Consider the following 17228-nt stretch of genomic DNA (forward strand, 5'->3'; position numbering starts at 1 on the left):
GGCGGGTGGGCGGGCGGTGACCGGCAGGCCCTGCACCTGACTCGGGTCATGGGAAACGGCCGAGTCACTTTGACCACTTCCGAGCGTGGCTTCCGCTTTCAGGTACGCACTGTGCTCTGTCCAGCCTGGGACCAGACCGAAAGTGCCGCCGGGGCCGAGCCTCTCGGAAGCCTGGAGGAAGGGGCGGCGCTTCCTTGCGGCACTAATAGATGCAGAGCCCAAATTCACCCCCTGAAGCCGCGGGACATAAGGGGGTGTCCAGGGAAAAAGCAGCCCATCACGAAGTAAAGGGGGTTGGGGTAGTGGGTATATGTCTTTGGGTTTCAGAAAACGTTTAATTTACAGATACTTTAGAGAAAGAAAGAAAGCTAACACGATATGGCTAGCAAAGTTCAGAATTAATCATCTTTCAACTGGAGATCTCCTTTTGCTTCCAAGTGCCCTGGCTACTGGAGAACTGTGTGTATGTGTAGACAGATGACTAATGTGAATCATTTTTATACACAGGTATACTAAGTTTAAATTATCTTCTACCCGTAACTTCATGCACTTCTCAATAAAATAGTTAATAAGCGAAGAAGTTAAATTGTTATGAACATTATTGCCTTATTTCTCAAGGCTAGTTATTTATATTGGAAAGTAAATAAACTTCTCTCCTCTCCTATGTATGTTTGATATTTTGATAACAATTCTTCAAATGTCTAGAAAAAATGGTCTGCGAAACATAATCTAAAAGATAGAAGATAATATGGAGTACAATGAAGACGGGAATATTTGGGAATATGTGGGGGAGGGGAATTGTGAAATATTAGAAACTAGATTCATATCTTGAGTTTTGTTTATATGATGAATAAGTCCATTGTTTTGGTTTGTTTTGAACTTTCTTGTTGAGGTGAGTTGCTGAATGTCAAGTAGACACAAGTGGGAACCTAACTGATAGCTTGTTCCCATCTAGTTTGTCAAAACATTTTTGGCTCTTTCTGAGACTGCTTTTAGGTGGACTCTTTGGTCTCCCTGTTGTTGTGGGGCTTGGGAGTCCAGGGTACAACTGTGAAAGGAATTCGTGGCTTTGGGTGATAGCTGAAGGTCACTGGGGACAAACTATAAAAAATTCTTAGCAACCGACTAGCCGTAGTCCATGACAGAGGTGGGCCTCCTTGATGCTTGGTCTTAGCAATACACTTGAGCAATGTCCAATGTCCAAACTAGTATGGCCTTCTGAACTGTACCAAGCAGGACCTGCTCCTGGTGGATGTTTCCTAAACTGCTCATATTAATCCTAAGGTTGACCCTGTGTGCTGGGTATTGCTGTTCCCATTTTTTCAGTTGGACCTGCAACTGGGAGGCTACTAGCACCTCACTAGTAAGTAGCAGGGTGCCTCTCAGGTGTCTGAATTTAGTCTAAGGCACTTTCCCCATATCTCTGCTGGCTCTCACCGGGATTGGAACTCATTTGGGATGTTTCTTTAGCTTACTCTACTGACACTTCTTATTTAATCCTTGCATCGACACAGAGCTCTCTTCAAAAAAATTGTTTTTGGTTTATCAACAGTAGAACTATCCCAACAGCCAAGTGGATTGTGAGAAAACAGAATCAAGTTCCCTATCTCTAAGATATTTCAGGTATAGCAATAGAAACGATTATGAAAGTCTTAGGAAAACTTTTTGGAGCATATGATTCTTGTCTTTTCCTTTGTGACTCTTAGTGAAGACAGGCATGCCTAGGAGCCATTGGCTTTCAACATCTGACCCTTTTCAGTCGCAATACAGTTGAGAAAGCTAAATGTAACAAGAGTAGGGTAGATTTCTGTGAATCGCTGCCGGGTTGTCCCAGAGAATGATTAAGTATCAGTTGAGTTTAGAGGAACGCTGTCACAGAATTGCTCAGTTGCGGAGTAGACCATAAAATAGGTGGTTTACAGTGGCGTGCTGGAGTTAGCTTGTGCTGGCAACCATTAAGTTTTCAGGAATTTTGCCACCCATTGGCAGCTTGAAATCAGCCATGGTCGTAGCATTTACAACACGGAAATCATCAAATGCTGTAAATAGGGATTTTTTTCCTTTCCTTCCTCTCCAGTGCATTTACCAGCCCCCTACTGGATTTACATTAGAATTTGACTTTATAGTTCTTGGAGATAGGAGAGGGTATTTCTCTGTCTTTTAGTAGACTGCTAAAATCAGTCACTCCTATCCTATCTGTTGCCATCTCCCCTTCCCAAACCTTTGCCACCTGACTTTGTAAAAATTTCAGAACTCAATGCCAAATCCCAATGGGCTTTTATTTTTCTCTGTACTTATCTTTCTTGGGTCCTTTTCAGTGTTTGACACTCTAAAGATAGCTATTCCTTTTTGAAACTCTTATCAGACATTCTAGTGCTCAAAACATTTTGCTGCTTGTCTTACCTGAGACGAGTAGTCACTCTTATTAGGTTCTCTTTTTATTCCCCCATTCTCTGAATATAGTCATTCTATCTTCATCCTCGTCTTGTTTACTCACACTCCTTGACATGTCTTGTCTGTGGGGAGAACAATTCTCATCCTCACTGTGGAGTCCTCTTCAGTAGTCTAGTGATTTTTCTAACTTTGTGCCAAATGTTTGCACCTGATTCCTCAAATGTAAAATGTCCAGGCCAGGATCTTACTTGCACCCTCCTTCCCCTGAACTAAACATTATGAAAGCTCAGTTCTTTCCCTTGTCTTCCCTATTTTTATTAGGACACTTTTATCAGGGTCCTTTTGGTCACCCAGATTCAGAACTGCGGTGTGATCTCTCAACTCCCCTCTTCCCTCTTCATTGCCCCAAATACCAAATCTGTTGCCAAGTCCGATAGATTATAAGAACAATGTCACTTTTCTATTCCCACTGTCACCTGGGAGCCACCTGGTTCAGTCTTACCTTATTCTCTTTTCTGGATTATTGCAGACTTTAGTAACTGATTTGGTTCCTATGCTCTTGACATAGCTTATTTCATTAGTTGCTTTTATATTCTCAAGAGACACCATCTTTTTTGTAGCACAGCTACCCACAGTGGCTTTATTATATGTCCTCGCCTGACTTTAAAGCCCTTTGCAGACAGTGTGGCTGCCATCTATCTTTGGATCATATTTCCTGTCTGTGCACCGGACTGCCAAGCTGTGTCTTTCATCCCTTATTAAACATTTTTCTTGCTCACTTCCATTTCCCCATGGCTTGGTTCACGTTGTTTTCTTGGACCCAAAAAACAGATTGTGATTTCCCTTCTTCAAGGTTGTTGGTATTTTTCCAAATGTTCTTTATGGCATTTATACCATTTTTGTAGTATAGTTATTTGTATATTTCTTTTGTCAGCCCATTGAGGAAAAAGACTTTGTTTTGCACAAATGTCTGGTAGAGCCTAAAGGAGGTTTATAAATAGTAAGCTTCAATAAATTTTTATTGAATTAAATAACTTCCATTATGTAAATTTATGCTGGCACAAACATTAAGATAAAAAACCTAGTAGTCGACTATATATTTTGCAGCTGTGTGACTTAAATTTTTCATCCTAAGATATTCAAAAGACATCAAAAGATATATTCATAAGAATTCAAAGTTTGAATTTGACTAGGCCAACAATTAGGATCATGAATTTAAATTATATTGGGGAGCTTGGAAATATGATTCTCCTTCTTGACCTTGGATGGGCCAACCCATGCTTCACTGTTTTGCCTGTTCTCCAAGATGACAATCATAGACTTAACAAATAGATTTCAGTCCTGTGACAACTTAACAAAAGATTATATAGTCCTAGGGATGGTCCATAAAAACAACACAGGATAATACATTTCAGAATTATAGATATCTCTGAATGAGACCTTAAAGATTTGACTTATTTATGATAGCAGTTCAGAAACATATGTTAGGTTTTTAGTCTAACCTCATGGTTCTATAATTCCTCACTACTGACTGTGAATCATAAAAAAATTACATGGAAAGATAATTTTATTAAAAAATGTTATTCAGTTTGAATGGGATTTTTAGTTTAGTTTTTTTTGGTTTTTTAGTTTAGTTTTTTTTGTTTTTGTTTTTTTCAATCTAGTGGATGAAACATTTTAGAACTAACACAAAATGTCACTTGGATTTGTTAGCAATTTAAATTATGACTTAAATCTAAAATTACACATGAAGCTTTAAGTATGTTTGATGCTGTGTCTGACTCCAGAATGCTTTGTTTACTGTGTGAGAGAAGGTAGGAAACAATTGGAGAAAAAAATATTTCTAGCACATGGCTATGTCTAAAACATCAATTCTCCAAATCTGGGTCTTTAAAAGTTACAGGCTAGAAATTAAAAAAAAAAAAAAAAAAGTTACAAGAATGTTAAGTAATTAAGTTACAAGAGTGTTAAAGTATATTAGAGGGCCTGTGTTGTCATTGATCTAATAATAGTTAGTGATAATTTGAATCACCTAAGTATCATTTAAAATAAATGGCATGTTAATCACTTTAAATTAGGGTCATATGAGACATACTCTTTTTTTTTTTTTTCTCTTTTCCAAGAATAGGGTTTAGGAAGTCAGTTCCCAGGAAAGAAGGCTTTTATTTGCCCAAGTGTTATAATGTCTAGTTAGGAAGTTCAATCATTCATTGATTGAGGAATTATTTCAGAGTAATGTACCTCTAAGTAGTTTGAATATTTATAATAAAAATTAAAACCTCATAGTTCTCTAAATGAGATAGAATACTGTGCTTAGGGTAGCTTATAGAGAGCAGTAATAAATACAATTTCTCTCTCTTGACAGTACCAGTATAGATATGGAGGCTATTCTAAACAAAATTGTAATATAATGAAATCCCCTTTACTTATAACCTAATTAGAAATGTTAAGTGGCCAAGAGTGTGTGGAAATTGGCCAGATTTCTTATATTTTCTTCAGAATACTTTGAAACCTCTTTCACTATTTCACAATATTTATAGATTGTGCAATTCAGGTTTAGTAATACTATAGATAGTCAAGTGTCTTAGAGAACAAAACAAATTACCAGAAAACTTAAATGTTGATGGTACAGGACATAAGCACAATGTTAAGAATATATATGTATATATATATTTTTTAAAAGGTCAGGTAGAAAGTTTAGGGGAAAAAAATTCAGTATTTTCTCTAAAACTCAGAATACTTAAAATCAGATTCTTAAGTTAATAAACTCTATTAATATGTCAAGCACATCTTTTTTGGCTTTCCTTAGAATTGCCACATCCAGTGTAGTCTTTTAAAGCTTTTCTTGCTCAGAAGCTGGCTCACTAGACAGATCCTTCCTCTGTACTTATTACAGCGATTATAAAGCAAGATTCCTTTTATTTGGTTTTGATCAGAGGCTTTAGGACTTGGGTCCTCAGCTGTGCTGGTAAGATCAGGGCTCAACTAATGGCGCTGTGTAGAAAAGCTTTCGGTGCATGTTAGTAAGCCTTTCTGTTGTCAAAAATAGGTATAGTCCCTATGGGGAATGGATTTTTCTTTTTTTTTTTTTTTCTATTGAAATATAATGGACATGCAGCATATTAGTTTCAGGTACACATCACAGTGATTGGATATTTGTATACATCGCAAAAAGATCACACTAAGTATTTACCATCCGTCACCATACCTAGTCACAAAAAAACTTTTTTCCTTGTGATGAAGACTTTTAAGATTTACTTTTTTAGCAACTTTAAAATTTGCAATACATTATAGAAAATAATTTTTATGTATTAAACTTAAATATGTTCATACCATTTGATTACTAAGACACAAGGACAAAACTTATATGAAGAGATGATTATCAGAGCATAATTTATGACAGTGAAACAATGGAAGCAGTCTTATTTTCAACAAGGGACTATTTGAAACCACCCTAAGATATATACAAGTGATGGAAAACCGTGCAGTCATTAAAAGTTGTGTTTTATGAATAATTTTGTAATGCAGTGACATGTAGGAAAAATAAATTACTGTGAAGAATTTTGTATAAACAACATATTTTAACTATGATGGTAAAATATATTCCTAGCTAGAAAATTGTTAAGAAATTACCAAAATTCTAACAGTTATGTCTAGATGGACATTTGAGATGTTTTTCATTGCAATAATTTTTTGCATGTTGTAAAAAAAATTTTTGCGATGCAGTATTATTGACTGTATTCATCACGTCGTACATTACATTCTGATGACTTATTCATTTTATAACTGGAAGTTTGTACCTCGTGATCCCCTTTACGTGTTTTCCACAACTCCCTGCCCCTTTGGCAACCACCAGTCAGTCTGTTCTCTGTATCTGAGATTGGTGGTTTTGTTTTGTTTTTTATATTCCACATATAAATGAAATCATACAGTATTTGTCTTTCCCTGCCTCACCTATTTTACTTAATGTAATAACCTCAAGGTTCATCAATGTTCTTATGAATGGCAAGATTTCATTCTTTTCTGGCTGAGTAGTATTGGCTGAATAGTGTTCCATTGTATATATCTTCCGTGTCTTCTTTATCTATTTATCCATCAATGGGCACTTAGATTATTTTCATATCTTGGCTATTGTAAATAATGCTGCAATAAACATCTTTTCCCTACCAGTTGGCCATCTGAATATCTTCTTTGGAAAAATGTCTGTTCAGATCCTCTGCCCATCTTGTAATTAGATTGTTTGTTATTGAGTTGTATGAGTTATTTATATATTTTAGATATTAGCCCCTTATCATGTATGTGATTTGCAAATATCTTCTCCCACTAAATGATTTTTCTTTATATTGTGATTGACACTGGGGTCACTTCTGAAATTAGGGCCTCAGTAGTGGATGATGATGTTTACTGATTATCAGCTTAAATAAAAGAAGGAATTTAAGTTTTGCTTTTTTATTTATTTTCCAAAGCTATGAGAAGGCATCTCTGTATCTTGTTTACTGTTTTATAGACGAGCACATGGATTTAATTTTTAGTTTCGATTTTGTGATCTCAGAAGAATGGCTGGATATCTGACAAGCTGCTGTCTGTGTCCTTAGTTCCTGTCTTGTGCCCTTAGTTCCTATTTCATGTCCTTAGTTCTAGTCTTACACACCCTGCGTCTAAAGGGCAGAGGGTCTCTGAAGATGAGGTCAATTTACCCCAAAGACAAGAGGTGAAGTTGGATGGGTGTTTTAGAGAGTTGAAGCAGCAGAGATGGCAAGCTAAGATATGGGAACTCGTGAGCAAAGAGTGATCAGCTAAAGGATGGAAAAGATAGATACCTGCTTTTTCCTCTTTAGAAATGTTTCTTTGAGCCTATTATGTGCATAGTGCTCAATCCTGTAGGTTATCTCTACAAAAGAAGTACAAGATAGTTTCTAGAAAACATGCTATCATCTGGTAAAGGCAAAAGTGGACAGAAACATCAGGACTCAGGAATAGAGAGGTATCTTTACTGTTCCTAAGAATAAAAATAAAATATTTTACTATATTTTGTTACATATAGATTTTTGTGTTTAAATATACTTTAGAAAAATTTTACTTTAAAAAAATTGATGCTTTGATGAAAAGATTGTCCTGAAAACCTGAGGGGTGTTAGTGACTCTTGTGGTTGAAGAGCCCTAATTTTTAATATAATGCACTAAACTTGCAAACATAAAAAAAAAAAAAAGTGTTTTGCCTCTTCTCTAAGAGTTAAGCCCATCACTAGGAGGCAAAATGCATGGAAAAGATATCTTATCCTTTGAAAGTTGGTTTTGTGATGAGAGGTAGACATAAATTTCTGTATTACAGACTGGCATATAACATTTTAAACTCTGGTACCTTGTGTATTGTAGGTTTTCAGAGAATGTAACTGTTTTTAAAGAAAAAGATAGCAAAAATTGTGAGTTTTTCCCCCTCAACATGTCTGTGATGTCAGTTGGAGCAGTAGTATAGTTCATTTCACTTTAATTTTCTTTTTTTTTCTTTTCTTTTTTTGTATTGACCTCTGATCTTCTCTGGCAGAGAACTGTGGTATAATTTGAGGCATATTTAAGAAAATTGATGAGGTTGAGTTGTAACTAACTTCTTGGTACCAGCTCATATTTTTGTGACCAAACATAGACTGATGACTATTCCTGGTCAGGGACCAAAGAGCTTCAGCTCAATAATGGTTTACTTTAAAATTTTTAAGCTCTAAAGATCATGAGATTCTTTTCATTGCTTGTTAACAACGTTTTCCCAACAATTGAAAAATTATTGAATGAATTGACAAATTCATTGGTGAAGCCTTTAATTGATTTTCCTTGATAATTTCTAAATGGTCTTACATATTTATAAGTAGGATAATATTAATAATGTTTTATATTATGTTTATAAAATTTTGGTAATTTATATGTAATATTTGTAGGGGATGGCTAGCAGTCTTATCCTGTTAATGCAGAAGGTTTGAAATTGGCAGCAGAGAACACAGGAAGAGAGCCTCATTATAATGCAGGCTGTTATGTATCTTCTGTTCTGTGCAAGTCTAAGGAATGTGATTTTATCCTGTAGGTAATGACAGCTCCTCATATATTTTAAGGAAGGTAGTCACCTGAGGAAAAAAGGGCTTTCAACTGAAATCTCTACTTGTGTCACTTACTAGCTGTATACTCATGGACTTGGTGCTTAACATTTCTGGACCTCAGTTTTCATGTCTATGAAGTAGGGATAACTTGGACTAAGTATACCCTGGATTATGAGTGACTTAATCACTCAGCAAACATTTCTGAGTGCCTGTTATACATAATGCCCAGAGAAATTCTACAGGGGAGGGAGATATAGTAGGATGAGCCTACAAAGCTTAGAAAAAACTCAGTGCTGGATCAACTCATCCAAAACTTAGCACATTTTTCTACTCACAACTATTCTGTCATGTGTTCTCTGTCTTTTTTAGTGGCACCTAACAGAGAAGCCTAGGAATCCTCTATTATACCTTCTTAACCAGTTATCAAATCCAGCCTGTTTTACTTTTTTTTTGGTATAAAATTTCATTATGAAATCCTTAAATTTTAAGCGTTCATGTGTTGAAATTTGACATATGCATACATCTGTGTCATCCACTCACCTCTTAAGATAGAGAACTTCATGATCACCCCCAGAAAATTCTCTTATTACTCAAGTGAGCCACTTATAATTCACTGCAACAGGTGCATTTCAGATGAAGCAGTAACTTTTTTCACTCCTATCATCAATGTATATTAACATGTTAGGTATTGGCATAGAAACTGAGAATGCATTGGTGGGCACAAAGTCCTTTCCCTCAGGATCTTACAGTTGAGTAAGGATACTGATGAATAAATAAGAACTTCATAATATAACACAACTTGAGAAGAATATAAAGCTTAAGTATAAGATACCATTTTTCCACCACGATTTAATCCTTTTTTGGGTAAATGAAAGGGGAAATGAAATCTAATCTGAGATTGGTAAGAGGTGTAATGAATCATGAAAGGAAGGGGAGATACATACTTAAAGGTTATTCAGAGCCAAGAAGCAAGAGAGCAGGGAATATTTATGGTTAGAGAACAGAGAATTAAGAAGTGATAAAAATGATACCAGAGTATCAAGTAAAAGGCTGGAGAAAGGCTGAGTTTCCCACTGTAGGTCAACTGGAAGTAGCCTTATCTTTGAGACAAGGAGTGATACAAAATGACAATTGTCATTTCCTAATTTTGAACTTCTGAACCTTAGTTAAAACTCTCACTTTAGGAATTACTTCCTAATTAATGCCACATCATTTTAGTAAATTATTATCAGTATAATGTCAACTACCATTTATTGAATGTTTCTACATATTTTTATCTTGGAACACACATCATGCTTTATATTTGTGGTAGTGGTCCCAGAGATAATGGTCTCCAAAGATATGTCCATGTTCTTATCCCTGGAACCTGTGAATGTTAACTTTATATGGCAAAGAATTTGCAGACTTTAACTTAACTGATTGAGTTAAAAATTGTGAGATGATCCTGTATTACCTGGGTGGGTCCTGATTGCAACAGTAGCGTTCTTACAAGTGAAAGACAGAGGGAGATTACAGACAGGCTGAAGAGGGGAAGGCACACAGAAGAGAGAAGGCAATGTGGTAATGGACACGGACAACTGGAGTGACCCTGCCACAGGGTAAGGAGTGCCAGCAGCCACCAGAGCCCAGAGGAGGCAAGGAATGGATCTTCCCCTAGAGCCTCTGTTGGGAGCATGACCCTGGCTGACACCTTAATTTCAGTTTAGTGATACTGATTTCAGACTTCTGGTCTCCAGAACTGCAATAGAATAAATTTCCTTTGTTTTACACCACCAGGTTTGTGGTAATTTGTTATAGCAGCTATTGAAACAATAAGCTTGTTATCTCAGTACACACATTATGCACTTCCTATGACATGGACTCATGCCCTTTCCTTCACTGGAGGTGCTTGAACCACTACTTCACCTTTGAAATAATCCTATTTGTCTATGAAGATCAAGCTCAAAAGCAACTCCCTGATCCCCTCAACAAGAAATAATCACTCATACTTCTGTTTGGTGGCTTATATGTCCGCAGTGATTAGTGTAGTTCCTCACGGATAGTAAGTGCTCAGTAAATACTTGTGGAGTGGAGTAATTCTGTCATATATTGTAGTTGTTGAGTCACCTGTTTCCTCTATTTGATTTTTTCTTTTTTTAATTGAGATGTAATTGACTGTAACATTGTGTAAGTTTAAGGTGTACAGTATATTGATTTGCTACATTTATATATTGCGATGTGATTACCACCCATAGCTTTAGCTAACACCTCTATCATGTCACATAATTATAGTTTCTTTTTTTATGAAAGAGAATATTTAAGATCTAGTCTCATGGCAATTTGAAGTATAAAAATACAGAATTATTGACGGTAATCACTGTGCTGTGCATTAGCTCTCCAGAGCTTATTTATCATCTAGTTTTAAGTTTGTACACTTTAGCCTGCTTTATTTTAAATATCCCTTTGGCCTCATCTTCTTATCTTCATTTCTATTGCCAAAACCTTGATTCAGGCCCATACCTCTCTGCTGGAATCTGCAGTAGTTGGTCTCTCTTCCTCCTCTAATTCATTCATCAGAAAGTTCTCACTTTAAATCATACTGGTCAGGTACTGAACCCTTGCTGTCATGTGGCTGCTGAAGCGCTCCCTTACCTCAGACTGTTAAAGTAAGCCTGTGGTCCACTGATGCCAGGCCAGGAGTTCAAGGCTCATGCTCTTCTTTCTGGTTAGCTATTAGCAAAGCTAATATAATAGCTATTAGCAAAGCATGTCAGTTCCAGCCTCCCCACACGTTTCCTCACTTGCAGTCTCAGGCTTATTTCCTTTTTCTCTTTGTTCAGCTGTCTTCTGCCAAATGCCTGGGTCATTCTTTTCATCTACTGTTTGCCGGAACTCAAAGATTTTCCATTAACAGTTAACCAGTTCACCCTAGGCAGATTGTACATGGGCCAGTCCCCTGCATTTGTATTAGGGGTGTGTTCTAACCATAACTATGAGATTTTGAAGCCTTTTTATAAAAATAATCTCACATTTTAATAAGATTTCTCTCAGCCCTCATAGCAGGTACATTTTATACCTGCTATGAACCTCCCATTGTAATGAATACTCATGGTCTTTAACTTTTTTTGCACTTCTCCCTTGATAAGAGGCTGTCTCTCAATTGGGGGGGGCGGAGGGGGGACCGCCTTTGTTGCCTTTTCTTGTTCTGCCCATTTTTAATCTCTGCTTGATTATTTAGAATCTGCCTATCCACTAAGATAAGATGCACTTTGATATCCACTTGCAAGTTCACAGGCTGAAGTTGAGTACCTTAATCCCAGTACTTTACCACAATGCTTTGTGCCCGTTAGGTGAATTTTGTCACATATAGCTTCACTGTAACGCAGGCGTATGTTTCCTATTCTCCGTTCCTTCTCTTCATGTAACAGTTGGGAGTTGAGAAGAACATTTTCTCACCTATTTTTATTTTGTTTTGATGTTCTAGGTCAGGATGGCTAACTGGTTGGCTTCCCACATGGTGCCCTTCGTCTACATCACACCTTAAAGAAGCTGAAGAGAAAATTTTAAAATGTAAGGTTTTTGTCTTGTAAGTTAACTGAGCTCTTTGCTAAAACAGGTCCAATATTCGCATTGTCCTGAAACCGAAGGTAATTCTGTGGTGTGTTACTTGTTAACAAAAGAACTTCTTTTTCTTTTCCATGTCATCAAGTGTATCAATGTGGAGAGGGCCTCAAACATCTGGTCTTGGGTCCCTGTTATACTCTTAAATTAGTAGGACCCTTAGGAGCTTTGTTTATAGGTTATAGTTATCAAAATTTACCATATTAGAAATTTAAACCGAATAATTTCAAATATGTTAAATTTATGTTTAAATAATAGTAATAAACCTATTACAGGTTAAAATAAAGAACATGTTTTCTAAAACTAACTAGTTTCCAAACAGAAATGTGGCGAGTGGAGTAGCGCTGTGTACATGTTTGCAGATCTCTTTAATGTCCGCCTTAACGTGAGGCAGCTGCGTTCTCATGTTTCCTTCTGTCTTTCGTTGTTGTTAATCACATATTCTGGAAAACTCCATTGTATACCCATCAAAGAATGAGGGTGAGAAGGCAAATAAAGACTTAGTATTATTATGAAAACAGTTTTGACCTTGTAGATCTCTTAAGAAAGGTTTCAGGGATTCCCCAGAGGTCCCCAGACTGTACTCTGAGAACAGGCTGGAGGTGTTCCAGAGCAGGTAGCCTTGTAGAGTGAAACAAATTCTGGACCAGAACAAGGTAACCTGGTCTAGGCCCAGATCTGCAATCAGGTTGTTACAGGATCTTGGGCAAGATACTTTTCTTAGCTTCCTATATTTACCTATAAAACGAACGATCTTTAGAATTCTCTCTGGTTCTGGTATTCTGGGATTCTTTAATTCTCCATTTATAGTGGTACAGAAACCTTTTTTTGTTTGTTATGGGCACTGAAATTCACCCAAACTCGTGTTGTTAGGGTGTTCCCAGGATTCTGTGGATATACTATACTTTTAATAGTGTTTATTGTGCAGTTTTGTTCTGCTGATGCACATTAGAGGAGTGGATTAAGCAGTGCGCTTCACATGCATGATTATCACGTATGTATGTGCAGATGTTTGTCCATGACTGTTTTTCATCCTCTCTACCGCAAATGAATTTTCTTGTTTTTGCATTTGAATGACTCAGGGATAAGTGACCTTACCTGGATATATCAATAGGAAGAGATCATTAGTAAACTTACATGGATTTTTTTAGCATTAAAAGTAAATTTCTACTCACTCTGTATACTTGAGTAATCTTGTTCTCTACAAAGCTGAGAAAGTTGTCACTGTGGTTTACTAAAATAAATTTCTTATAAGCAGCCAAATTTGAATGTGTGGGACATGGGCTGTGACTTGCCCCGTGCCTCTAGGCCACCTAGATCCGCATCACCCTGTGGAGTTCAATGTTAACTTCATGCTCATGATACGTATTGTTCCCATGGTGGAGTGGGTGGCCCTTCAAGGTGGCTGATACCTCACTCCGGTCGGGGCGCCAAAAGGGCCGACTCAGGGACGTGAGCGTGACAAGAACCTTCTGAGGAAGATGCTCCACATGCTGCCACAGGTGGATGTGTTGGAGGTCACCCCTCCGCCTTCCTCGCCCAGAGTCTGGGTGCCTGACACCCAGCAGCGGGGGGATCCCCAGCAGGGTGCTGACTGATGAGGAAAGCGGGACTTAATCATGCCATGCAGCAGCTTTTCATTCTGTGACTGTGCGTACCTTTGTTTATGTGTGTCCTCTTTGCTAGTTCTGTCACATGTATCCCCAACCCTTGACCCAGTGACACACTAAACAGTGTTCTTGAGTTTGGTATTATATTTTTTTCTCATCAAGTTTTTGGAAACACACAAAATTCTTGACAGGAGATGAAAAAGGGTGCTAGATCCTCAATTCATACATTTGAAAAACATACTGAGTCCCTACTGCTAGGTTCTAAGGATGCAAATAAGAGTGAGAATTGGCCCCTGGTCCAGTCTCAGATGTGAAAGCAAGTGGAGTGAGCTCTCAAATGGAGGCCACAGATGGGCTCCGTGGGAACGGGCAGACATCGGTGTCCCAAATGCTGATGTGGTTCGGTTTGGCATCAGTGCAGGATCGTCTCTTCAAAACTGGTGGCATTTCCCCGAACTCGGGGGCACAGGCTCAGTTAATACCCCAATGAATGCTGCGTTTTCTCTGCTACCACTCTGTGCATGCAAAACCTGAGATTATGTCTTTCATTAAAGGGCAGAAACTCCTGGATCTTCAGTGTTTGTCCACTGTAGATGAATACACACAAATAAGTAAAAGGTACCTTTAAAGTATAGCTATTCAGTTGATAATTTAATGTAAGTGAATTTCAAATTAGTTTCATCTTAGGCTATTTTGGGGGAGACTTAAAGTATTTAGTCCCACAGCATTGAAGGCCAATTAAGAGTTTTTACAAAATTGTGATTATTTGCATTTTCTAGAGATTGTTAGACTTGAACTCACTACTTGGTGCCTCCTGCTGAGTTCCTACCATACCCTGTCACCATTTTGCTACTTAACTCTGAAGTGACTTAAAATTTCAGTTACATGTTTAATACAGATACTGTTAATTTTTCCCTAAATTCATGATTTACTTTTTTTAATTAAAAATTTTAAGGGTGACATAGATCATCACAATCCAAAAAGTCTCAAGTGTATCATTCAACAGTATGTCATATATATATTGCATTATGTGTTCACCACCCATAATTAGAGATCCTTCTGCCACCAAATATTTGACCCCTTTTTACCCCTATCTACCCATCCCCCCCTACCCTCTGGAAACCACCAATCCACTGTCCATGTTCATGAGTCTGTTTGTTTGTCTTGTTTGTTTGTTGCTTTTAGATTTATATCCCACATATGAGTGATACCATGTGGTATTCAACTTTTTCCGTCTTATTTCACTTAGCATGATTATCTCAAGATCTACTCATGTTGTCGCGAATGCCAATATTTCATCTTTTCTTATAGCTAAGTAATATTCCATTGTATATGTGTATACCACATCTTTAATAAAAAGAGATCAAGAGATACATAGAAACATATCAAAATCTGGGAGACACAGCAAAAGCGGTAATAAGAGGAAAGTTCATATTATTATAGGCCTGTCTCAAAAAATAAGAAAGAGCCCAAATAAACAACTTAACACTACATCTTAAAAAACTAGAAAAAGAAGAACAAATGAAGGACATAATTAGAACTAGAGCAGAATTAAATGAAATAGAGAAAAGAATAGAAAAAAATAAATGCAACTAAAAGCTCATTCTTTGAGAAGATTAATAAAGTTGACAAACCCCTGGCTAGACTCTCTAATGATTTACTTTTTAGGGAAAAATGTTTCTTTGAGTCTGAACTTCAATCTTCAATGCTTAATCCACATGTTAGACAGATTCAAGGTGGCATTCTTTTGTTATTGTTGTCAAAACTAGTGGATCCAATGAACACTGAGTTCCTCTCCAGTTCCACAGTGTAAAACCTTCATTTCATAGATGTCCAAAGAGCTAACATGACTTGCCAAAGACCTTGGCCACAGGTACTTCAGACTTGTCTGAAATGGATCTTCCCACTTAAATGTAAAATATGGTTAAGAATTACGTGCTTCAGTGAAATGTATATGTATATTTTTAGGGATGACATAATAAAGGCTAAAATCATCTAAATGAGCACCAGATGATTTCCAGATTATTAGTTTCTGATTGCTCTAAGAAACTCCCCTTCTCAGAAGTAGTGAAGCTAAGCCAAATTTCTGTTTTATGTTTTTATTAGGTGTCCCCTGCACATACAAAAAAGAACCTGTTCGTATATCTAATGGAAATAAAATATGGACACTGAAGTGTTCTCACGGTATTTCAAATAAGACTCCGCTTGTCCTCCTCCACGGTTTTGGAGGAGGTCTTGGACTCTGGGCACTAAATTTTGGAGATCTTTGCACCAATAGACCCGTCTATGCTTTTGACCTGTTGGGCTTCGGACGAAGTAGCAGACCCAGGTTTGACAACGATGCGGAAGAAGTAGAGAATCAGTTTGTGGAATCGATCGAAGAGTGGAGATGTGCCCTGGGATTGAACAAAGTGATCTTGCTTGGACACAACCTTGGTGGGTTCTTAGCCACTGCTTACTCACTAAAGTACCCTTCAAGGTAAGTGATGGTGGCAGAAGAGAGGCACCCACGTGCTGCTCTCGCGTTCCCGTCCTTGGTGGTTGTGGTACCTGAGCTTTCTAAGACGTTCTCCTAAAGGACCCTATAGACCAGATAGTCACAGCCGATGGCCAATTTAGTAGCTGAAGTAATGATGTCAGATTTTCCTATTACACATTGATAGAAAGCTTGAGAAAGGACTTTTCTATTTCATCAAGATGCATACAATTTAAGCTACAAGTAAAAATTGTCATTTTAGTAATGCTTATTATTATTGTCATTAGACCTATGGATCCAGAAAGTTTTTTGCTAACCTTTTCCAGGTTATAGTAAGCTGTAATAGGAGACTGGAAGGTTAGAAATTAAAAGACCTAGGGCTAGCGCTGTCTTTTGGCTTAGCAGATCACTTAACCTCTAAGCTTTAGTTTCCACTTATCTAAACTTCAGAAAATATACCTGCATAGGGTATCTTGCAGGGTTTTTAATAATACCGTGCCCTAACTTTTATTCTCCTAGAATTATTTTCCCGAGTCCTTGAATTGTTGTCTGTTTAAGAATCTCCATAGCATCTCCTTTCTGTACTTTTCCTTGTGCCGTTTCCTATTATTTATGTTGCTATTCTGAGGGGAGGTCACATTAAAGTGCTAAGAAAATAGAAGAAAATCTCATTCCTGTTTTTTTCATCTTTTGGAAAGATACAAAAAGATTAACACATTTGTGTTGCCAGTGTATTTTTCCATTGGACTGTTTTAAATCCAAAATTGCAACCAGCTGTGACATTGAGGCCTGCTGCTGAGACAGGGAATGATGGCATTTTCAGAGTGCGTGTATGCGCCTGTGAGGCTGCCCACTGCCTAACTCCAGGTGTGCCGTCCGTGCAGAATTTGATATATGGATTAGCAGCCCTGTGTACCTGAGCTTTTCTTCTCTGGAACAGCCAGCGTTTTCTCTACAGATTCTTTGTCTAAACTTAAGCATTTACACTTGATTTTTCTGGAGAGTTTGCAGTCCTATGTGTGCTAGAGGATAATAATCTTGTCAGCTGGCAGACCTGTTCTTT

At 37.4% G+C, this 17228-nt stretch overlaps 1 protein-coding gene across 1 annotated transcript in view; it reads left to right on the forward strand.

Moving 5' to 3' along the window:
- The first annotated feature begins 48 nt into the window (after positions 1-48).
- ABHD5 (abhydrolase domain containing 5) overlaps positions 49-17228 on the forward strand; it is a 31068-nt gene continuing 13888 nt past the window's right edge. The window contains exons 1-3 of the mRNA XM_015591678.1: positions 49-284; positions 11943-12028; positions 15796-16168. Of these exons, the coding sequence (XP_015447164.1) occupies positions 49-284; positions 11943-12028; positions 15796-16168 (695 nt within the window). The remainder of the gene's footprint in view (positions 285-11942; positions 12029-15795; positions 16169-17228) is intronic.

The sequence above is a fragment of the Pteropus alecto genome, unplaced genomic scaffold, assembly GCF_000325575.1.
Source record: "Pteropus alecto unplaced genomic scaffold, ASM32557v1 scaffold156, whole genome shotgun sequence".
NCBI lineage: Eukaryota > Metazoa > Chordata > Mammalia > Chiroptera > Pteropodidae > Pteropus > Pteropus alecto.